This window comes from Dendropsophus ebraccatus, chromosome 5 (genome assembly GCF_027789765.1).
Source record: "Dendropsophus ebraccatus isolate aDenEbr1 chromosome 5, aDenEbr1.pat, whole genome shotgun sequence".
Classification (NCBI taxonomy): Eukaryota; Metazoa; Chordata; class Amphibia; order Anura; family Hylidae; genus Dendropsophus; species Dendropsophus ebraccatus.
Window position 1 is genome coordinate 4837129 of NC_091458.1, and position 25053 is coordinate 4862181.

General features: G+C 46.4%; 3 protein-coding genes and 1 pseudogene across 6 annotated transcripts in view; all 4 read left to right on the plus strand.

The window, feature by feature from the left end:
• The window catches only part of LOC138793356 (olfactory receptor 52K1-like), a 91506-nt gene extending 81627 nt beyond the window's left edge, over positions 1-9879 (plus strand). For 3 of the 4 annotated variants that reach the window (XM_069971895.1, XM_069971893.1, XM_069971894.1), the window contains 2 exons: positions 7256-7410; positions 8917-9879. In XM_069971895.1, coding sequence (XP_069827996.1) covers positions 7386-7410; positions 8917-9866 — 975 coding nt within the window. In that variant the 5' untranslated portion in view covers positions 7256-7385 and the 3' untranslated portion in view covers positions 9867-9879. Of the gene's footprint in view, positions 1-7255; positions 8265-8916 lie in introns of those variants that run through there. The other variant, XR_011363244.1, reaches the window with a different exon arrangement.
• A 3482-nt stretch (positions 9880-13361) lies between these two features.
• Positions 13362-14351, plus strand: LOC138793965 (olfactory receptor 52K1-like; annotated as a pseudogene).
• A 4081-nt stretch (positions 14352-18432) lies between these two features.
• On the plus strand, positions 18433-19383 carry LOC138793966 (olfactory receptor 52K1-like). The gene has a single exon (XM_069972732.1). The coding sequence runs from the start codon at positions 18433-18435 to the stop codon at positions 19381-19383; it is 951 nt and encodes a 316-aa protein (XP_069828833.1).
• A 4140-nt stretch (positions 19384-23523) lies between these two features.
• Positions 23524-24495, plus strand: LOC138793967 (olfactory receptor 52K1-like). The gene has a single exon (XM_069972733.1). The coding sequence runs from the start codon at positions 23524-23526 to the stop codon at positions 24493-24495; it is 972 nt and encodes a 323-aa protein (XP_069828834.1).
• Positions 24496-25053: the final 558 nt, after the last annotated feature.

The window sequence follows — 25053 nt, forward strand, 5'->3', positions numbered from 1 at the left end:
TGGCTCCTATCATTTCCCCTGTCACCACGGTAACCCCTAGCATTGTGGTTACCACTACCCCTAAGGATGCCTCTTCCTCTGGCTCTCCACATGTTCACTACCCATGGCAGAAGAAGAAGAAACCTGCTGGGGAGTCCGCGGCCTCCTATTAAGACTCCCGCCGGAGCTAAGCCCTTAGAGGGTCAAACTGTTTGTCTGTTCCTGTTTTGTTTGCTGTGTAAAGTTTTTGTAACGTTCATGGTTTGTGCCTGGTCCTCCTGACCAAGAACTTTGTCTATTAACCAGCTATGTGCTGATGGACACTCACATTACCAAACGGTTCTCTAGTGCCTGTCCCAGAGCCTTTTACATGGACCATGGTCTTATTGCCTAAAAGAGACTCTACCTCACAGAGACGCTTAACCCATTTCTTCCTAAAGCATTTTTGCCTGATTATGTGATGTCAACAGGTTATTATTGCACTTATTTCTAGTATCATACTTCAGTGTTATCAAGGGTATTTGTGTATTTCCTCCTCTGAGTAAGCAAAAGGTCACAGAGTATATATATTTTTCTGGTGTCAGAGTCAGATAGCTCCTCCTCTGAGTAAGAGAAGTCCGCCTATATACATCTCAGAGAAAGTCTAGTTTTATAGGAGTGTATTTTCTTAACAAGTCTTGTGTTTTCCATTACAGTATTATTATATCTACAACTGGAAGGATTATTTGAGCCAGTTCTCCTCCAGACCTCGCAGTATTTGTTGTCTCTTGTGTTTCCCTTCCTTGTGTCTCCAGTGTTTGTTCACCTCTGTCTTGTCCCCACATAGTAGTTATCACACATAGTCACACTCAACCTTTACACTTGTCCATACACATTGCACCCTGGATACCTTTCCGTGTGTTCGGCCTATGGAGCGCTTGTGTGGTATGATTGAGTGGTGTGTATGAGGGTACCCAGATGTATGTTTGCTTTTATTATTTTCTTCTTTCTCTTTCAGGTGTCCAGGACACTTCACACAGACACCCAAGGTAATACACAGGTCTTCACAGTTCTCTCTCCAGGAGGGTAACACATTTCACTGAAAACCTACTGTCTAAGTGTTTGGAATATTGAGGGTCACCCGCCAGCAGTTAGGTTGTCCTGGCTTCCATGTCAGATGGTTCACGCACAAACTACCTGTAACCAGAGTACGTTAGGCACCCCTAAGTAAAGTCCTGCCAGGGCCGTTTCTAGAGGCGGGCGAACCGGGCGACCGCACGGGGCGCCGACAGCTAGGGGGCGCTGGTGGCTCCACTGAGCTGCGCGCACCCCCGGCCGCCCGCCGTAGCTCTGTGCAGGCCGCTGCAGACATCTTCTCCCTGAGCAGGCGCAATGACGTCATATCACTGCGCCTGCTGAAGAGAGAAGATGTGTGCAGGGGTTACGGCGGCCTGCTCCTTGCAGGCTGGAGAAGAGGAGAGAGGGACCTGCTGTATGCTGGAACAAGGTGAGTATAATGGTTTTTGTTTTTTTTGTGTGGACAAAGCATGGGAGGGTTATTACTATGGGTGGGGGAGCACAGGGGGGCTTATTACTATGGGTGGGGGAGCACAGGGCGGCTTACTATTATGGGTGGGGGAGCACAGGGGGGCTTATTACTATGGGTGGGGGAGCACAGGGGGGCTTATTACTATGGGTGGGGGAGCACAGGGGGGCTTATTACTATGGGTGGGGGAGCACAGGGGGGCTTATTACTATGGGTGGGGGAGCACAGGGGGGCTTATTACTATGGGTGGGGGAGCACAGGGGGGCTTATTACTATGGGTGGGGGAGCACAGGGGGGCTTATTACTATGGGTGGGGGAGCACAGGGGGGCTTATTACTATGGGTGGGGGAGCACAGGGGGGCTTATTACTATGGGTGGGGGAGCACAGGGGGGCTTACTATTATGGGTGGGGTAGCACAGGGGGGCTTACTACTATGGGTGGGGGAGCACAGGGGATCTTACTACTATGGGTGGGGGAGCACAGGGGGGCTTATTACTATGGGTGGGGGAGCACAGGGAGGCTTATTACTATGGGTGGAGGAGCACAGGGGGGCTTATTACTATGGGTGGGGGAGCACAGGGGGGCTTATTACTATGGGTGGGGGAGCACAGGGGGGCTTATTACTATGGGTGGGGGAGCACAGGGGGGCTTATTACTATGGGTGGTGGAGCACAGGGGGGCTTATTACTATGGGGGGGAGCACAGGGGGGCTTATTACTATGGGGGAAGAGCACAGGGGGGGGGGTATTACTAAGGGGACTGCACAGGTGGGTTTATTACTATATGTGAACAAACCATGGGGGATTATTACTATGGGGGGAGCACAGGGAGGATTAATACTATGGGGGGGGGGGGCAAAGAGGGATTATTACTATATGGAGGCACAGCAGGGGATCCTACATACAGGAGGCAACTCACATACCTACTGACTTTACTGCACAAGACACAAAAGAAGTGGAAGTTGTAAAAGTGCGGAACCTAAGATGTTTGTCTGGCAGGTTCACAAGAGATGAATTGTTGCTGCAAGAAATCATCATGGTGGACTGGGCCAGATGGAGAGGAAAAGGGAAAGTGATGCCTCAGATCAAAGAAGACATCGCCTGTGAGTCACTGAACTGTTTTTTTTTTGTTTTTTTGTTGTTTTTTTTTTGGGGGGGGGGCGCTTTTAGGTGTCACTTTGTCACCTGTGCCTTGAGCGTGGGAAACACACACTTCAACACTCACAGTCACCATTCATTCCTGTTGTCTAATTGTCCAGTCCATTCATGTACCCCTCGAGATTCGCTGAGGTCGGCTCAAACTTGCTAGGGAGGTATGCAGTGCCCCAGAACAGGCTCCGGCCCCTGCTCCCAAGCAAGGAGGTTGTGTGTGTGTCCCTCTTCACCTTCAGAAGAGTGGACCCGGTGCTCTGCTGTAACAGTTCCTGGCTGTCCGCCTGCTCAAGTGCCCGGAGTACCCTCTCATCTGGGTGTCGTTCCTGCTTTCTATCTCCTCATCAACTCAAGATATTCACCGCAAGTACTCTAATCCACCCAGCCTCTCTATTCCTCTCTCACTACTACTTCCATCATCCGGCACGCTTCACCTCAGCCTATGCAGCACCACCTTTGCTCTGTCTGTTTAAACCTGCTATATACCCGGTTGCATCCGGAAGAGACTGTTGCTACCAGTTACCTCAGTTACAATAAACTTGTAACCACCGCTGTTACTGAGCCCTGGCATTGGTGTCCCTTATCTGGTGCCCCGACTAGGTACAGCGAAGAATCGCATGCCCAGTATCCCACATAGTACTGCAGACCGGCCTACAGCTGTGCCACCCTCGTTCCAGTACTGTGACAACTCTATACCCTGCAGCTGCCCCAGTTCCTGCCTGCTAGTAACACCTGCACTGCGGAGTGGCCCTCACGGGTCAGGGCATCGCAGGGAGTTATACTGATATCTGGTGATGGGGAGGGGGAGTAACACCGATATCTGGTGATAGGGGAGGGGAGTAACACCGATATCTGGTGATAGGGGAGGGGAGTAACACCGATATCTGGTGATAGGGGAGGGGAGTAACACCGATATCTGGTGATAGGGGAGGGGGAGTAACACCGATATCTGGTGATAGGGGAGGGGAGTAACACCGATATCTGGTGATAGGGGAGGGGGAGTAACACTGATATCTGGTGGGGGGTAGTAATACTGATATCTGGTGATGTGGGGGGGGGGGGGATATCAGGACTTGGGGCCGGTAAGTTCTTGTTGTAAGCAGGAACAATGGAGAACTGTGAGGGATGTGAGGTCAGAGCATCTCCAGAGCAGCCAGTTTTCTTGGGTGGTGACCAAATGTGTCCAAGGAAGAACAACTGGGGACCAGGTAATGTGGACCCAAGGATCATAAGAGCTGCTGTAGAGCAAACTGCTGAAAAGCGTCCTGATGTCCATGAGTGACACCACCTCTATGGGAGAACCACTCAGCTGTAATGGATCTCCCTCCCCAGCACGGATTTGATCCCTCTGACCCCCTGAAGTGTTTAGCTCTTGCAGGGGGCACTGGAGACGTCCCGGCCACTTCAGCCACAACTGCAGATGCCGAGACCCATGAAAATAGGGCCCTATTCCACAGGAACGATAATCATCCGACTATCGCTCGGTGGAATAGAGAGAACGATCAGCCGATGATCATGTCATCGGCTGATCGTTCATTTAGGGAGAAACCTAAAATCATTGTTCCCCCACCACTCGCTACGGTGGAATAGCGGTGCGCGGCGGCGACCAAAGACTTGAGAAGCACAATACATTACCTGTCAGGTCTACCGTCTTCTCCTCCGCTCTGTCTTCCTCCCCAGGTCCCGCGCACTCTAGCTTCAGAGTGGCCTGTCAGCTGACGGAGCGCTCAGCCAATAACAGGCCGGGACCGGCCCGGTAATGTATGCTGCAAGGGCTGCAAGGACATCGATAACGATGTCCCTGCAGCCCTCGCTCAACGATCATCGGGCCGTGGAATAAACCCAGTAAACGAGCGGCGATCTAGCAAATCGGCGCTCGTTTACATCGTTGATCGGGTCCCCATCGGTCCGTGGAATAGGGCCCTTAGTTTGGGGTGGATTGACTTGAGGCGACCATCAGACTGATGCTGCGTTTACACGAAACGATAATTGGCCCGATCGTACGATTAACGATGTCGGAGTAACGATTTTTTTTCATAACGGTCAGTGTTTAGATGGTACAATATATCGTACGGAAATTCGTTTTGCGATCACTTAAGCCTATCTCGCACATTGGTTAAATCGGCGAACAACTGTTTACACTGAACGATCTGCAAAGTTTTTGCGGACAACGAACGACGATTTTAGAACATGTTGTAAGATCAAAATGAACGATTTCTCGTTCGTCGTTTGATTGTTCGCATCGTTTACACGTACGTTTGTCGTTCGAATTCGCACGATAATCGTTCCGTGGAAACGCAGCATGAGTCAGATAGCTGATTTGTTCGGTTTGGTGGTACCCATATTCTGGGCTGGGTGAAGAGCGTCGGCCCAGTGAATGTAGTCAGTAAGTGGAGATGTATACGGCATCGCTACTCGCCTCCAGGGGGCCACACACAGAATTGATCTGTGATCCCTATAGATGCTTCCCCTACCTCTCACAGGTCTCTTAGGCTTCTATGTGGCCCCTCGAGCAGCCAGACCCCCCTGATATGATATGGAGCCATGGGCCCCAGTCCACCACAGTCCCTCTTAGATTCACTCTCTGACATCTTCTCTAGACGTCTCCACAGTCTCATGGTGTCACCCCGACCCTCATGGTATTCCCTCAGCTTACCCCCATATTCCTATGTAGCTACAATAGGCCCACGTGGGCCGTGTAGTGGACGATGAACCAGAATTACTCAGTGACACTGATAGAAATCCCACTAAACAGAAGGAGTGTATGGGTGATAATCTACATGGCCACCATTGGGTCACCCGTCCCAGTCACAGATATGTCATTGTATAAACTCAATTATTACAGGTCATAGTAACACCTGGTGCTAATAACTCCCGGAAGGGGAGACGGAACGTAGCGGTGGGCGGAGCCATAGGACTCACAGCGAGGGTTACTAACGAGCGTACTTAATTAGTAGAGGTCACCGGGGAATCTACATGGAAGGATAAATGGTTGTCAGACGCTGGACCAGAGGTTTCTCCAGAGCAGGGCGGTGAGCGTGCCGTCAGCCATGTGCAGGCCATACAGCAGATACATGAGGGGGTGGGGAGGCCTTGTCAGCAGAGATTGGGGGCTTCTAATGGGCTTAACGTCACAGCTGGTTGAGCAATGCAACACGGCCGTGTGACTGACACACTATAGCAGGTGAGTGCAGACACGAATCCCCCCATAAGCACTATTCAGGTCGGGAGCTGTCTCCTATATATGTGACAGTGAGGGACTGAGCACTCGCCCATCACAAACTGTATAATGTTTTAGACTGTTACCAATGTTATTTTACCGTGTATGTGATGATGCTGGACCATTTTATACAATGTCCCCCGTGTAGTCCAGGCACCCCGTCATGTACAGTGTAAACTGGGGAACCTTACTCTCAGAGCAGTCACCATTCCCTTATTAGGAGGGGGTGACATCCTATAGAGGAGGGGGTCTCGGTCAGAGGGGGCAATACCTAGTGCTTCGAAGTGACTAAAACAATGGACGTTACAACGTTAAACGAGTCTGTAGGCAGAGCTGTAGCCCATCCCTATAAGTGTGTGGGCCTAGTAAACCAGTGAGAAACTGGCTGGTGGGCTGGAGAAGGGCTGAGAGGGAGACTGAGGTCTGGGAAGAGAGAGAGAAAGCGAGAGACAAGACCTGGAGGGGGGTAGTATGAAAGAGAGAGATGCTGGGAACAGCTGTGAGGGTGCGCCAAGGTCTGGAACTAGTCAGCCAATGAGAAACACACCGGTGGGCTAAAGAAGGGCTGAGAGGGAGACTAAAGTCACTAAGGAGACTGGCTTACCACCCTTAGAGGACAGAGATTTAAAAAAAAGAGAAATTAGACCTGAAGGGGTCTCTAGTGAGACAGAAAGATCCTGAGAACAGCTGTGAGAGTGCGCCAAGGTCTGGGCCTAGTCAATCAATGAGGAACACGCTGGTGGGCTGAAGAAGGGTTGAGAGGGAGACTGAGATCACTGAGGAGCCTGGCTGACCACTGTGAGAGGACAGAGAGAAAACAAATAGAGACTAGACCTGAAGGGGCAACTAGTGTGAGAGAGGTGCTGGGAACAGCTGTGAGAGTGTGCCGAGGTCTGGGCCTAGTCATCCAATGGGAAACACTCCGGTGGGCTGAAGAAGGGCTGAGAGGGTAACTAAGGTCAGAGGGGACAAAGAGAGAGAGAGTGAGAGATGAGACCTGGAGGGGTGACTAGTGAGAGACTCTGCGGGTGAGCCAAGGTCCAGGTCTGCTCAAAATGTAAGGCTAAGGAGGAGCCCACCGGACTTGTTAGAGGTCTCCTTAATGGCTTCTATTGGTTATCGAACAGATAGTGGGCTATGTCTTTAGGAAGGTGGAGGTCGCCTCTGTACAGGGACGGGTGTATCACCTACATGGTTGTTGCACTGAATATTGTAGATAAAACATACTAATAGGTGAATTTAGATTGTGAGCCCTAATGGGGACAGGGAGCAATAATTGGCAAAAACTATGTAAAGTGCTGCGGAATCTGTGTGAGCTATACAAATAAAAGCATTATTATTATTAGGTACATTTCATGTGTGTTCTCTTTCTTTAACAGGCTGGAAGTTGCTAGAAGACTCCAGAAGTATAGGATCCTCTATGTTAATCTACATTATGTACCTTGTTGTCCAAGCTGATTCCCCCTGCCTGCAGGTGGCACCCATGATACTGGAGGTCCTGGTCGGTAAATGTGGCTCCTGAAGCTTTTGGAAGGTGATCACCTGACTGTTCGCACACACATCAGGGGGTTGCACCCTAAGTTATAAAAGTTTTGAGAGACGAGGTCACACTGGTCACTGTTGCAGGTGTATTCAGTGCAGGAGACCAGACTGACAGATATGGAGACACCAAGAATGCCCTCCCTACAAACAACAGGATTTATGCCGAGGCGCTGAAGGAAAGGATAAGAAAGACTGAAGTCAGAGAGTATCCTAAAATACTGCTATAAGAGGGTGGAGAAAGAAAGTGAAAGATGAGACCTAGAGGGGTCACTCACGAGAGAAAGCGAGATTCTGGTGAGTCTAAGGGCCCTATTCCACGGGACGATTATAGTTCAGATTATCGTTAAATCATTAGAATCTAAACAATAGTCGTTTGGTTGAATAGCAGTTAACGATTAACGACTGAACGAGAAATCGTTGATCGTTTAATAAGACCTGGACCTATTTTTATCGTTGCTAGTTCGCAAATCATTCGCATTGAATAAGACATGGTTTGGTCGTTCGCAGTTTGGTCGTTCGCAAAAGCGATGACCAGACGACCGCAAGAACGATCATAAATAACGATTATCGTTCCATGTAAATGGGTTAACGATCTCAGGTCTTTTGCAATAGCGGTCGTTTGGATTGTTTATCGTTAACGATTATGCGAACACTAATTGTCCCGTGGAATAGGGCCCTAAGAAGCCCGCAAGGAAGCCAGGACTGTATAGTGTGCCAGAAGCATCTCTCAGGTCTGTAGTTCTCCTGCAGAAATACACTGGACACATATATATTCCTATCCCTTATGGACAAACCAATTGTGCTCACGTCTATGAGACTATACGAGAAAGACTATAGCCTCACCCAACCCCCATCACCACCACCACCTCAACTGTTAAGCTTGTTGTGGTTCTACACAAGCGAGAATAAAAATCCATTGTTCCTGCATACTGTGTCCTGTATACATCATTTCCATGGGGCCTAATCCCATCTAGAAACATTTATGGTGGGGAGCCTACACGGGGCACTGAGCTCTCTTCTCTTATAGGGAAGCTATAACCTCAGGGGAAGGAGGTGAGACTTGGTACTCCTAAAGAGGATGAAGGCTCCTCCGATGTGGGCAGCACCTTCTCCACTGATCGCCCTCTCCACTGACGCTGCTATCCATTCACATTGCCAATATTAAGTAAGATAGGGTCAGATTTGGAGCCTTTGATTTTCTGGCCATTTTGAGACCAATATTATATTTTGGCAGCCAATTAAACTGCCAGGTATCGTGGCCATGTGTAAAGCTAAACGGGAGTGGAGTTATGGGTCCTCCTGTTGGTTTCCTGCGGCTGAGCTGTACAGAGTAGTGGTGGATCTTCTGGCCACATAACTAGAATTGAGTTAGAAATCGGGAAGTGCCAGATATTAGATGTTCTTGAAGGGACAATAACTTTGGAAAACTAACATCTATGGGTCCACTAGAACCTAAGTGTCTCTTTATGATATTAATGGGTTCCTCTTTCTTTCACAGATTTCACTATGGCAGATGAGGGGCTGAACTCCACTTCTTCAGTACAGATTTTCATTCTCCGAGGTTTCCCTGGGGTATCACACTTCAGATCCAGCCTCATCATCCCATTTCTCTCCATCTATTTGATCAGTTCGATGAGTAATGGAGTGATGACATATACAATCCTGTCAGACAAGACTCTCCATTCCCCAATGTACATTCTCATCTCTCTTCTATTCCTCACCAATATCGCATACACCAACACGATCATGCCAAAGTTCCTCCTTGGGTTAATAGTTGACGTGAACCAGATAACACTGCCCGGCTGCCTCGTACAAATGTTTGTTATATATCTAGCCGGCAGCTATGAGTCTCATTTACTGGTGCTGATGGGGTTGGACAGATATGTAGCCATTATACTGCCTTTACATTACCACCACATTGTGTCTATGCATACAGTGACATGGCTCCTTTTGTACGGATTTGTCCGAAGTTTCTTCTTGGCATCTCTGGTTGTTTTTTTCAACCTAAAAGTTCAGTTTTGTAGATCCAACCTCATCATGAACTTTGCTTGTGAGAACATGAGTCTTCTGAACCTTGCGTGTGGAGATATCTCCAAAGTACAAGCTGTAGGACTATGGGCCAGGATCGTTGTTACCACAATGGATGGGATTTGTATCCTGGCCTCTTATCTAAACATTGTGAGCTCTGTGAGGAAGACAATTGTGGGAAGAGGGCGAAAAAAGGCCTGGAGGACATGCAGCTCGCATCTGCTGGTCACCATACTGACGTTCTCCTGTGGTGCGTCTTCCTCTGTCGTGTACAGAATGTCGTCACTTGTTCCTCCTGACGTTCAGAACTTTATTAGTCTTATGAATTTTGCAATCCCATCATGTGCTGACCCAATAATTTATGGACTATGGATGAGCGAGATCAGGGACAGGCTAAGGAAGATGTATACCAAAAGGTAGCATGGTCCTTGAGTGTAAGGGATCGTTCTCAATGACGAAAGGGTCATTCACATAATGCAAGGACAATGTTTATAACAATAAAATATCACGTTGGTAACGGGGGGAGTAATATTGTGTTTCTCCAAAAATAAGACAGGGTCTTATATTACTTTTTTTTCTCTAGGGTTAATTTTTTGGGTCGGTCTTGTTTTCCCTGCAGAAAGCAGTAAGATTTTGGCTTGCTGATCCTCCACCATAACTTTCTTGTACTCTTGTATGGAGTAGCTTTTTTTTTTGTTTTTTTTCAATAACTCACTTTGAGTACTCGCTTGTACTCTTAACTATTCAGTATACCAGTTGAGCATAAGCGAATCTCTTCATCAATTTAGCCTGAAAATGCAGACTCAGGAAGCAGAAGAGGGTAAGTGAATTTTGCCCTGCCATGGTGGGAGGTGGCGGGGGACTTGTGCAGAATGGTTGGGAACTATGGTATGCCCATTCTCCGTCTCTGTGACCTCATGTGACATAACCTAGTGCTGGAAGCGCTCACTGTAACTAGGGCTTATTTTTGGGGCAGGGCTTAGGTTTTGAGAAACAGAGTATAAAAGAGGTCCTCCACTCAACAATAAGCTGAACATAGAGCCCCTAGCCTCCCCTGTAAGCGGTCTTTTGCATCATTGTGGAGCCACCACAGGGGGAATGAAGCATTACAGTCCTTATTGAAATAATGGGTTTGTGGTGTCCCACCACGGGTGTTCCTTATATGGCACCTGTCACAAAGTTATCCTTTCAGTGGTGATGAAGGTGCATTCTTTAGTTTCACCACTAGGTGCCAGTATTATGTTTAAACTCTTTTGTGTTGCACAGCTGTAGCTACTAAAGGGTTACTGTTTAAGTACCACCTGGTCTGTGCTGACCAATGCAGTGTTAGACCCCAAAAGGAGGACAAGTCAGAGATCACCTCAGCCCATGCTTTAAACCTCTCTAAACAGTGCAGGGCGGTATCCTAGGACAGAGGAACTGACCCGGATAGAGCAAAGCAACTGTAACAAAGGTGTACGTACTCTCTCGCAGCCCAGGTGACACTGGATAATTTCGGATACTTAGCTAATCTCAGGTAACCAACACTGGGGCTTTTGTCACCCTGATAGGATGGGTACCCCGAGACTGCAGGGCAGAGGGTGGTTAGATGAAACACGGCCACAAGAATTTTTCTCTCAAGTATCTCTCTTTCAAGTGCCGTCAGAGCACACTACTACCCTCGGTTGGGTCACGACAAACTCCTCTTCACTGCTCAACACTAAGCTGCACAAGTACCACTATGCTACCTCAGCACTTAAAGTATCTCCCAGCACAAATCCAGTGAACACAAGTCTAACAGGAATTATCTATTGCCAAGCTATCCTGTATCCTAAGAGACTGTCAGTAAAGTCATTTTATTTATTTTACTGGGATTTTACTGGGTGGTGTATTCTCTGACACAGTGCTCTCTGCTGCCACCTCTGTCCATGTCAGGTACTGTCCAGAGCAGGAGAGGTTTTCTATGGGGATTTGCTACTGATCTGGACAGTTCCTGACATGGACAGAGGTGGCAGCAGAGAGCACTGTGTCACACTGGAGAGAACACACCACTTCCTGCAGGACATACATGCAGGATTTTTTTTAATAGAAGTAAATTACTAAATCTATATAAAACTTTCTGACACCAGTTGGTTTGAAAAAAAAAAATCGCTTTAAATTCCCCTTTAAATTCTAACAACATAAGGCTTTCTCACACATCAGTTGTTCCATGTAGGAGGACCTTTACACTGACAGTAAAGTCAGGCCGGTGCCCTCTGACCCCAGTCTTCATTACTGCTGGGCCATATGCCCTATTTGCCCCCTACAGAGTTTATGAAACTTGTTTTCTAACCTAAAGAAGCACAAGCAGATCTCCCGTGTCCTGTGTGTCCCCTATGTCGCCTGCAGAGATAACTCAAAATCCACACAGAGAGGATAAAACCGAGGTCACAAGTGAGAGAAAACATCACAATCCCGCAGGAGAACACATATAAACTTGTTATCTCCTTCCTGTTCTGAGTAACAAGCACTGATGCCGGGACTCCAAGCCTCACAGGTCGGACACAATGTGCACTGACACAGTCACACAACCAGCACAAGAGGAAATCTTTCTTTTCAATGTATTCTGTCCTTTATTCTATTTTATAGTTTTAAAAACATTCTAACTTGTTTTTTTAATTTTTAGTCATTTGTATTTTTTGCTATTTATATATATTATTGCTTTTTCTGAGCCGGAGATTGATCTGTGGGATTCAGTCATTGACGTTGTTTCCAGAATTCACCCATAAATTTAATGGTGGGATATCACAAGGCAATATAAGAGCACACGAAGAGCAGAGTTGGCCAATTTTACACAAAAAAAAAAATTTGTTTCTTCTTCTTAGATTTGACATATATAGCAGAGTAGATACTGTTGGCCTCCAGAACTGATGGGGCTTAGTGCTACATGTGAGACACAAAACGGTCAGGTCTATACGGTTGGTGTAAAATATATACATAGAGGTTTTAGATATGCAGATAGAGAGGGGTATGTACCAAAACACCTGCGCCTAATACATTCTGTGCATAATAACTGACACCTGCGCAAAAAAAATAAATTCCCCATAGTCATGGGAGTCCCCCTAAACCATCTGACAGGTCCTTCCACCACTGGTCTTATTCCAGATAAGAACAAACACAAAGGGGGACATTTATGAAGACCTGTGTACTCGTATGCTGGTCTTAAATTGGGCCCCAGACCCAATTACCCCACCGGATTGCAACCGGCCTGACCTGCGCCTGCTGTATGGCAGGAACAGAAATTTACAACTGCTCCTCAGCAGGTGTAGCCTTCGGCCATGAATTACACCAGCAAGTGGGCCATAAATCATTGTAAATCAGGCACAGGAAGAGGCCACACCTCCTCCCCACCTTGCCACCCCCCCTCTGAAGGGTAAAGACAAAAAAAGAGAAGTTTTTGCCACTTCAGAGCCTCTAAACCCAGCCTAGAGCCAAGCTCAAGAATCTCAGGGATTTAAAACCTGAGGATTGCTCTGCATAACCACTACACTATATATGGGGTAACTCGCATCTGCCAGGCTATCGGACCCTCCACCTACCTGACATAATACAACTACTCTCAGCTAGCCTGCGGTATAATGTTCACCATCCTTGTGGGTGCCAAAAATACACTTGGTTGTTTTGATGACTTACTGTGTTGTAAGAATACCACATTAGTGTGAATTATGGGTAAATTGTTGATTGCAGAAAGCTGCAGAAAAGATCTGCTTACATGTTATTACAGGATCCACATGTTGGTAATGTTCTATGGACTGTAAGTCGCAGGAATTACTCTTGGATTGTATATAATATAATGTATTGCACCGTGCCTCAATACACAGAGACAAAAAGAGATGACCTAAGACTCCTGCCTCTTCTCCTGACAGGTGACTGGTTCTTCTGAATGGATCTACTGCAATGGCTGATGCCATAAACAACTCTATGGTCAATTACTCTCATCGGGACTTCATCCTGTTAGGATTCCCCGACCTCCATGAATCTCGACGCCCCTTGTTTATCCCTTTCTTTTTCATCTATCTCGTTATCCTGGTCACCAACGGCATGATCATCCACACAGTGCGGGTGGAGAGCGCCCTGCATGCTCCAATGTATGTTCTCATCTCCTTGATGTCTGCTGTGAACATCTGCAGCACAACCACCATAGTACCAAAGATGCTCCTCGGGTTCCTCTTCCACCAGAATCACATCTCGCTGGTTGGATGTTTGATTCAGATGTTCTTCATATACTGCACCACCCTTCTGGACTGTAATATCCTGCTCATGATGGCGCTGGATCGATATATTGCTATCTGCAGGCCGCTCCATTATTCCAAAATTATGTCCAAGCACAATGTGGTCCTCCTGACTATTGCGTCATTGGTACGTAGTGTATTTACTGTAAGTCCTGTCATCTACCTTGCCTCCCGGGTACAGTTCTGCAAGTCAAACATCATCACTCACTTTGCGTGTGAGCACATGGCACTGCTAGGTCTGGCCTGTAGCAGTATCTCCAAAAATAAAATAATGGGGTTGATTATTAGAATTGTCGACCTTATAATAGACATGAGCTTCCTATCCATCTCATACAGCAGCATCATGAAGGTAGCACTGACCATCTCCAATGATGCTTCAAGACACAAGTCTCTACATACATGTGGGACACACATCCTGGTCATCCTGATCGTCTACTTCTTCCGTCTGTCATCATCGATCGTCTACAGAGTGTCCCGATCAGTGTCTCAAGACATACACAATCTTTTGACTGCCATCTACCTACTAGTCCCTGCCCTGATCAACCCCCTGATTTATGGCCTGAGATCCAAGGAGATCAGAATTCGTCTCATAAAAATATATGAACAGAAAACAATATTTACAAACAGGTAAAAGGCCGTACAGGTGACGATTTAAGATGGCTCTTGGGCACAGTCTTTCGTAGAATGAGTCTGAGTCTTCAACTTCAGGCACCATACAATCTTTCTTACAACTTTCAATTGCGACATCAGAAGACCTTAAACCAAAGCTGTCCCTACAAATTCGACATGTGTCGGCCAATCCCATTATTTTAGGTGGGACTGGCTGGCCATCTAATGTTTACAGGGACCCCCAATTCACAACAGATGGCAAACGTCAGGGAAGAAAAGCATCAGACCTGTTGGACTTCATCCACCAATGCTTTTGTTCTCAAGGAAATAGGTCGCCACCTGATGTGTGTCAGTGTTTTAACGCCAGTTCTTCGATTCAATGCACTTGGCCAGGCCAAGCATTCCTTAGAAGTCTTTGTACGTGTATGGGATGGATCGCCTTTTTTTCCCAGTCATTCTCCATGGTTTATAGCAGTGGAACCAACCTGTGGCATGCTACCTATTGCACAGCTACAACTACAATTGCATTGACCACCTGTCATTACGCTGGTTCCGGGGTTATTCTGCCTTTTTGGAGTCGGGAAGGAATTTTTCTCCCTGTGATGGAGCAACTGACATCTGCCACATAAGGGTATTCGCCTTCCCCTGGATCAGCACAGTAAGGTTTCTATAGGTTGAAGTTGATGGACTCTTGTCTTTTTTAAACCTTATTAACTATGTTACTATAGGAGTTGTAGTTTTGCGACATCGGGAGAACCAACCATCTGTCCTATCTGACCACATTGTCTGTTCCCTTTGCCTGATCATACTTGGTGCATTTGCTATACACAGGGCAGGATCCAGCTTGACAGCCTGGTGGGACACTACATGCAGATGGTGTCAGCGGAATAGGGCAACTGTGGGCAAGCTAAGCAATGTAGTTCCAGAACCATGTAATGGATCACAGGTATAAGGGTCCTACTACACCAAATGGTTATTGACCGTATATTGGACAATTACTGGTCGCTCATGTTGAAAGGCATCGATCAGCCAACATACACACTGTCAGATAATCATCGTCTTAAAACATGGGGTGTAGACCTGGATTGCAATAAGACACTTGTATCCACACCGCTATCCCTGCTGACAAAGGAAATCAGTTCTCTTAACCAGTAACCAGGAATAAAATTCTTCAGAATATTTATAGTCGGGAGCCTCTTGGATAGAACTGGTCACCCCTAACTATTAATTATCCACACTGGGATCTGAGTCCTTGTAATCCAAGGTTTTACTGACTCTATGGGTCCCACATGATATTAGGAAGGGTTTATCTTATCACCAATTGGTGTACATATAAATTTTGGAGTTTATGGAGTATAAGGTCTACTTCAGCCTCTCATGGCATCTGATATATATCTTATTCTTCATTATTCAGATGACAGTACATTCAGCTCTACACACATAACTTCCATTATCCCTGTTCCCAGGAGTATGGAGAGTCACCTGACTACTGAGTGGAGGTCACCAGGGAATCTGGGAAGAAGGATAAATGGTCGCTCTCAGCTCAGCCTGCAAGAGCATGGTGCCCAGCAGTGAGGTGAGCGTGCGGCCTGCTATTATGTGCATGCTTCACATGGGGAGGCCATGGCAGCAGTGACGTTGGGGGGGGGGCCACGGCAGCAGTGACATTGGTGGAGGCCGTGGTTGCAGTGACATTGGGGGAGGCCACAACAGCAGTGACATTGGAAGAGGCCATGGTGGCAGTGATATTGGAAGAGGCAGTGGTGGCAGTGATATTGGGGGAGGCCATGGCAGCAGTGACATTGGGGGAGGCCATGGCGGCAGTGGCATTGGGGGAGGCCGTGGCGGAGGTGACACTGGGGGAGGCAGTGGCGGCAGTGACATTGGGGGAGGCCATGGTGGCAGTGACATTGGAAGAGCCCATGGGGGCAGTGGCATTGGGGGAGGCCGTGGCGGCAGTGACATTGGGGGAGGCCGTGGCGGCAGTGACATTGGGGGAGGCCGTGGCGGCAGTGACATTGGGGGAGGCCAAGGCGGCAATGGCATTGGGGGGCTCTCATCAGGGGAGTTCGGACCAACACCATCCTGGCCAATCCAGTTTTTTTGACATGTCTCTGATTTAATGGTGTGGATTTAACTAATAGACTTCAAGCCAGCATGGTGCACTACACGTACCCTTAACCTGTCTTTATGCAACTGTATTACTAAGCACTGCGCCCACCCTGGCATGTGAGTGTCTGCTCTTCAGTATGTCATACGTGGTGTTCCAGCGTGGTATCAATGGCCATACCTCCCAAGTGTCCCTCTTTAGGAGGGACAGTCCCTACTTTTGACCTATTTCCCTCTGTCCTTCTCTGCCCCTTACATGTCCTTCTTTTTGACTTAGGAATTAGAAATAATAAACTTTCTATGTTGCTCTAGAAAGTGTCTTGTTCCTTACTGTATAATAGACCCAAATGTGCAGATTATTCCGTTATGTGGTGCATGTTGGATCCTAAAGGTTGTTATATATTCAGATGAATCATGTGACATTATGGCCCCTTTCACACATCATTTTACACATGCAGTTCATATGGACCCATACACACATCTGTAGGTGTTACGGATACATGTGCGTTCATGTCACCTATTTGACAGTCGGTCCCTGAAAATGCGGACAGTTACTGAAACAGATTCGTAATCCTGTCCGCAGTTGCGGGTCCTTTTTAACAGACAGGGTTACTGATGTGTGAATGGGACTTGTGAGTGTAGAATGCGAATGTGTCCCTTTGGATGGCCAAAGTGTCCCTCTTTGGCCATCCAAAAAGTTTGGAGGTATGTCAATGCCTTTATACCAAGGGTCCTCTCACCATTAACACTGACCACTTATCATTCACAAATGTCATCAGCTAGGTTGGGAGCAATATTGTCTCCTACAGATGTTTAACCAACGCCCGGACTGGAAGAGGATCGTAAGGAGAGAGGATCCCAGAGGACAGGTTCAGACCAGCAATGTTACGAGTATCAGGAATCTCCCTCCTATTCTGCTTTTCATTGTCAGCATGTTAAAGCAGAGACCCTATTAGTTTGCCTCTGGCCTGTGCAGATACAGATTATAGTCACCACTGTGTGTTTTAATGGTCTCTAGTATTTCTTCCTAGTTTTCTTTCTTGTTTTTCTATTTGTTCTTGGTTTTGCTTTGTGTAGTCCAGCTGGTTAGTTTATTGGTTGCAGGCTCCTGGGTTAGGGCCCAATTCGATGGGCCGATGACGGCTCGATCAATAATGTAAACAAGCGCCGATCTGCTATTACACAGCTCGATTAGCGTTTAGTTAGGGCTGCACGGACATTGTTAGCAATGTCCATGCAGTTCTTGGTCTAAACGGTTCATACATTACCTGTCCACGCTCACAGTTTCTCCAGCTTCCCAGTACCTTCTCTCAGCTGACAGGCCATGGCGGTCACGGCGAGTGATTGGCTGAGGGGACAGTCAGCTCAGAGAAGCTGCAGCACACGGTGCCCAGAAGCAAGCAGAGGACAGGAGAAGACCGGGAGGGAGGACAGGTAATGGATAAACAGTTTATTCAATCGTTAGCCGTTGGCCACGCATCGCTGTTACATGTAGCAATGCGAGCCCGCCACCCGATGACTTTAGGTCTGGACCTAAAGAAACGATCAGCTGATCGTTCCCTCTGTTTGACTGACCAATAATCGGCTGAATCTGCCTGATTTGGACGATTATCTCTCCATGTAATCGGGCCCTTACAGTTTTCTGCTCAGCCTTGTGTCTGGGTTCTACTGCCTGTCAGATTTGCAGAGACAGTATAGCTTAGCTGTGTCTGGTGGTAGGTTGGAGTTCAGGGAAAGATAGCTCTAGGGAATGATTAGGAATAGTTAGCTAGGGTCAGTTCTATGTAGTTTGTTCCTGTTCGTCATCTTCTCCTTCATCCCTGCCATCACCTGTGTCATCAATAATTCCATCATTGCCGGTTCCTCTCATCTAACCACCTTACAGCAAACTGGATAGACCCAACCAGAACTATGCCTTCTATCGACAGCAGCTGTGTGGTTTGTCTGTATGTCCATCCTTGGTCCTAATGGATTCCCTTTTCTTCTGTAGATTTTACAACATTTTCCCAGAAACCATAATGGACGCAGGGGTGAATCTTAGTTTTTCACACCAGATTTTCATTCTCCAAGGCTTCCCTGGGGTATCACACTACAGATCCACCCTCATCCTCCCTTTTCTCTTCATCTACTTGATCAGTCTGATGAGTAACGGAGTCATAACATATACAATCCTGGCAGACAAGACTCTCCATATCCCCATGTACATTGTCGTCTCTCTTCTATTTTTCACCAATATCACATACACCAATATGATCATGCCAAAGTTCCTCTTTGGATTAATATTTGACGTGAACCAGATAACACTGCCCGGCTGCCTCATACAAATGTTCTTTATGTATATAGCCGGCAGCTATGAGTCTCATTTATTGGTTCTGATGGGGTTGGACCGATATGTAGCCATAATACTGCCTCTACGTTACCACCACATTGTAACTACACATACACTGGCATGGCTGCTCTTGTATGGATTAGCCCGAAGTCTCTTCTTGGCATCTCTGATTGTTTTATTTGCCTTGACAGTTCAGTTTTGTAGATCCAACATAATCTTCAACTTTGCTTGTGAGAACATGAGTCTCCTGAACCTTGCGTGTGGAGATATCTCCAGGGTACAAGCTGCAGGGCTGTGGGTCAGGATCCTGGTTACGGCAATGGATGGGATCTGTATCGTGGCTTGTTATCTGAGCATTCTGAGCTCTGTGAGAAAGACAATTGTCGGAAGAGAGCGCGAGAAAGCCTGGCAGACGTGTGGGGCATACCTGCTGGTCACCATACTGGTAATGACTTGTGCTTTGTCTTCCTCTCTCGTGTACCGAATATCATCACACATAGCCCTTGATGTTCAGAACCTTATTAGTCTCATAAACTTTACAATTCCACCAAGTGCTGACCCAATAATCTATGGATTTTGGATGACGGAGATCAGAAACAGGCTGAGGAAGATGTATAACAAAAGGAAACATGGAACTTGAACATAAAGGACAATTCTCAAGGGAGTCACACCATAAATGTTACTTTGGTCATAGGGAGGGATGTGAAATTAAAGGGGTTCTCTCCTTATTGTCATTGCACTAATCTAAGCAAGGTTGTCCAAACTTACTTGAAAAAAAAAAAAAAACAAGGCTGAACTTTCCTGCTCTGCCAATGGCCCAGAGCATCACCACGCAGGAAAGAAGCTTCATTCTCAGGATGAAAGAACTACAACTAACCCTAATCAATGACCATCGCTAAATACCACCACACCATTCCAGTATATTATATATAAACATTGGCCCCCACCTCATGACCACCTATATCTACTGTACCACAAATACTAGTATATCCCATACCATCAGTCTGCCTAGAGGGTTTGATACCAGTGCTGCACTCTGTAAGGTATAATCACTCCTCTTATATGGAGAATATAATACAGTTACATCCAGTGACTCACAGGTGCCATCATCTCTGGTTTGGGTCGTTCATAGAGAGAGCGAACCTCGAGCATGCTCGAGTCCATCTGAACCCAAACTTTTGCCATTTGATTAGCGGTGGCTGCTGAAGTTGGATAAAGCCCTAAGGCTATGTGGAAAACATGGATATAGTCATTGGCTGTATCCATGTTTTCAAGACAACCTTAGAGCTTTATCCAAGTTCAGCAGCCCCCGCTAATCAACTGCCGATCATTCGGGTTCGGATGGACTCGACCCCGAACCCGGTTTGCTCATTTACTTTTCCCATCTTTTCCATTTGACCCAGGACACCACGATGACTTCCTTCAGTAATAGCTACCCTAACAGCTAAAGTGCCACCCACAGTACTGGTGTCAGATTAGTGCACACCAATCTTTAAAGCCCGTTTCACGCATCAATTTATTCTCTCTGCATTCATTTCGATGACCCCATACACACATCCGTGTTGGGGTTGTAATCCGTGCTGAAGGAAAAAACAGGCAAGCCATTGTGAGGCCTGTAGTTGTGGCACTGATCACCCATGTGAATGAATGGGTCAGGGCAAACGTAGGCGGTTACTCATACACATCCGTAATCCTGTCTGTATGTTGTGGTTCTGCCATTACAGACAGGGTTACTGATGTGTAAAAGGGACCTTACTCTTACCTCGCCCCATTCCCATGACAAATAGACTCCAGCCTATGAGATGCCAGGACAGGACCACCGTGCAGGCCAACAAAACAATAATGACATCATTGCATCTATTACCAACATTGTTATCTCGGCATAGGCATGCACAATGATGTTATACTGTCGCACTATGGTTCTATTAGCTAAACAGTGCAGACATAAGGACTGAAATATAAGTGATAGAAGAGGACGACGGGTGCTGGGGGGCTGCCACATCGTGTGATTGCTTAAACTGGAAGTTGTCCAGGCCAGTGTCGCTCCCTGCCCACAGTCTGCCACCTCTTCCTCCCCCCAATGTTCCACTAGGTACATTGCCAAAAGATCTTAAAGTCCCCCTACAACTTATAATTCCTTATTGCTGTTTATGAAAATGGGTTTTCTAAACCTAACAATTCATATAATGTGGTAGCAAGTCTCCCATGTCCTGTGTGTCCCCTCTGTATCATGTAATACATCAGTGAAAACCTACACAGGGAAGATAAAACACAAGTGAGAGGAAACGTCACAATCCCGCAGGAGACGTCTCCGCACACAAAACACATATAAACTTGTTACCGACTTCATGTGCCGAGTAACAAGCATCAATGCCGGGACTACAACCCTCCCAGGTCGGTCACTTTTTTACCATGTACAATTTTAGCATTCCAGAATGTTTTATTATTGGGGAAATGACACAGTATTTGTGATGAGGAAAACTAGTCGATGGTTAAAGCTCATGTACACAGCACAGACCTGCACTGTATATTCCTCCTAACTACTGTTGAACAAACCTGTCAGAATGTGACAGTTTCCCAAACCCAAACGCTCTATATTAGACTGACCATGGCTGCAAAAGTTAGATGCCATCCTATGGAGTCCTGGAAAACATTCATACAGTCTATGGTCTATGGCTGTATCCATGTTTTCCTCACATTCAACTTCTGCAGCGGTAGGGAATCAAATGCTGAGCATTCGAGTTCGGATAACATTGCTAAATCAGAACATTTTGAGAGGTTTCCTCCCAACCAAGCTGAGACACATCTGTGTCCAGAGAAGCTGGATACCGGATCTTATGTTTATGAGAGGTTACGACAGTTGAGTGATTAACAAGAGAAAAAAAGACAGCGTAGCCTCTCAAAGCCCTGTAGGTTGTGAATCCATAGCTTTCGGATAACATTCTTTCGGGGGAAAGTAAGTGTCCTAGGGTGCGAGGACCTACCTCTGCACTTGCTGATTTATGGCTTAAGACTAGAGATGATCGAACCTTGGGATTTTGCAGGTTTGATCGAACTCGAACATTCTCGAACCTGCAGCATTTGATTTCCGATGCCTTCCCAGTCCGTGAGGAAGGAGGAGACAGCCCAAGTACAGCCTGGAATTCTGGGATACAGACTAGGTAATAGGCTGTATCCTGGAATTCCAGCTTGTATTTGGGCTGTCTCCTCCTTCCTCATGGACCGGGAAGGCATCAGGAATCAAATGCTGCAGATTCGAGAACGTTCGAGTTCGATCAAACCTGCATAATCTCAAGGTTCGATCATCCCTACTTAAGACCCCCAGCTACCAAGGTTATGTCCCACCAAGAAGAAATGGAAAGAATGTTTTTGGAAATTTACAACACGACCTGAAGGGTCTTTCACATGTGTAAATTATGACCTGAATTAACTTTGGTAGAAAGGTTTGTTCCCAAAAGTTAGAGTCAACGATCAGCAGATCAATGGGAAAAAGCAGAAAGCTGATCATCTTCTTTATGCAGGTCAGTCGTCTGCACAATGCCCAGTGGAAGTAGGGGATACGTGTCTGACAGTAATAAAAGTGAAGGGCCGTGCAAACAACCAGCAGTCGTTCATGTGTCCTTACCTGCACATGTAGAGAAGGGTGTTTCTGACAAACTCATTCACTTATCCAGCCCTAAGAATCTCTATGTTCTTGATGGAACACAGGCTGGCCCTTTCCAGTTTATTATAATCTTCAAGAAAGTTTGTCTTGGTTTCCTCCCAAAACATTCAGATAGGTGGATTGCGTATTTAGACTGTATGCCCTAATGGATACAGGGACCATTTTGAGCTATGTACAGAGCTGCAGAATAAGTTGGAGCTATATAAATAAAGGAGCTGTGAATGGTAGCTTCATGAGCTCTTAGGTGCACAGCTATATATAATCTGTATAAGGCAGACATACAGTATATAGCAGGGTAAACATCAATCTAATTGACTAAATGTGACTAAATTTCCTTTTTGTAAAATGGAGATCACAGATCTGATTGCCTCCATCCTGCTTCTCCTGAGGAACGGCTGAACAATCTGTACAGGAGACATTTCCTTAATTTGCCAAAAAGGTTTCAGAGCTAGACCTGCAGGAGAATAAACTCCTGCGCCTTCATTTCTAGACATCGTAGAATGTAGTTTTCCAGGATGGCCAATATTACAGGATGTAAATATTCTCTTTCAAGAGATAGGCAACTATTGATAAGCAGTTTAAGATGGTCTTTAGAATAGTCTATGGAATCGAAGGTTAAGAGTTTCTGAGTCAAGAAAATTGAGGGTGAACATCTCTAGAAAGGAATCTTAGACCATAGTCTTAATATCAGAAGTGAATCGATCTATTTGGGACTTTTTGGACCCCTCTCTTGACTCTCTAGTCACATTTCTAACATGCTATCAAACCTTCGCTATTACTGTAACTTCGCCCATCCCTAATCTCCAGCACTTTACCTCATGCAATCCTAAGGGATTTAATTCAGTGGGTTGAAAAAATCTGATACTGCATTACAAGTGCGGAATTTGGAGGAACTATTTGTTCTGGTGTGTTGAGAAACTTACTTGTTCTTGTATATTTGCAAACAGCTGAAGTTAAGTAGATTTTGAAAATAAAAGGAATGTAGAATTGGGGGATGAATAATTCTGCAACTGTAAATAAAAAGATCTTATTTCACTAAAACTAAGTGACAACTGACCTAGGACTCATGCCTCTTCTCCTGACAGGTGACTGGTTCTTCTGAATGGATTTACTGCAATGGCTGATGCCATAAACAAAACTATGCTGCATTACTCTCATCGAGACTTCATTTTGTTGGGATTCCCCGGCATCCATGAATCTCGACATCTCTTGTTTATCCCGTTCTCTCTAGTCTATCTCGTCATCCTGGTCATCAACGGCATGATCATCCACACAGTTTGGGTGAAGAGCGCCTTGCATGCTCCAATGTATGTTCTCATCTCCTTGATGTCTGCTGTGAACACCCTGAGCACAACCACCATAGTACCTAAGATGCTCCTCGGGTTCCTCTTCCACCAAAACCACATCTCACTGGTTGGATGTTTGATTCAGATGTTCTTCATATACTGCACCACCCTGCTGGACTGTAATGTCCTGCTGATGATGGCATTGGATCGATATATTGCTATCTGCAGGCCGCTCCATTATTCCAAAATTATGTCCAAGCACAATGTGATCCTCCTGACTATTGCATCATTGGTACGTAGTGTATTTACTGTAAGTCCCGTCATCTACCTTGCCTCCCGGGTACATTTCTGCAAGTCAAATGTCATCAACCACTTTGCGTGTGAGCACATGGCACTGCTAGGTCTGGCTTGTAGCAACATCACCAAAAACAAACTGGTGGGGTTGAGCCTCAGAGTCTTCTCCCTTATTATCGACATGAGCTTCCTCTCCATCTCCTATGGTAGTATCCTAAGGGTAGCACTGACCATCTCCAGCGGAGCTGCAAGACACAAGTCTCTACATACATGTGGGACACACATCCTGGTCATCCTAATTGTCTACTTCTTCCGGCTGTCATCATCTATGGTCTACAGGGTGTCCCGATCAGTGTCTCAAGACATACACAATCTTCTCACTGCCATCTACCTACTCGTCCCTGCCCTGATCAACCCTCTGATTTACGGTCTAAGGACCAAGGAGATCAGAATGCGGATACTAAAAGTATCTGGCCGGATAAACATAAGACTTGACATGATGGGCTAGTGGAAAAGTTATGAAATGGGTAGAAAGCTGCTAACACAAGGCTGACATGTGGTCACAGTTCTGTCAGGACACAACGCCCAAAACAGGCCACAGTACATGCAGACAACTCAAGCAAGCCTTATAACGGACCTTTTAGCAAATATGTCATATGAGAAATATGCTTAGGTATTTTTTGGTATATGGGCTGTTTTAATGTAATAAAGCAAACTTACCTCCCTGGCTCCAACGTCACAACAATCCTGCCGCTCCGTCCCCTGGTTCTTCTGGGTGCAGAGGCCGTGACACTGCAGATCCGCCTAGCCAATAAGTGGCCGCAGCCATGCAGTCCCACCTCACGGCCCCTGAAGCATACGAACCAGGGGATGGAGCAGCAAAATTACGGCTGGAGACAAGGAGGTTAGTTTGCTTTATTACATTAAAACAGCCCATCCCCGGCCATATACCAAAAAATACCCCTTGCACAGAATACCTCTTTAAGCAAGATTTTCTGTAATTTTTGTACAAATTTTATGCATGACATTATAACCTCCCGAACATTGCTATGGTCTTAAATAGTTG

Bases quoted from the DNA above. Each gene is read 5' to 3' on its own strand.
- LOC138793966 (XM_069972732.1), top strand. From the start codon at position 18,433: ATGGACGCAGGGGTGAATCTTAGTTTTTCACACCAGATTTTCATTCTC.
- LOC138793967 (XM_069972733.1), top strand. From the start codon at position 23,524: ATGGCTGATGCCATAAACAAAACTATGCTGCATTACTCTCATCGAGAC.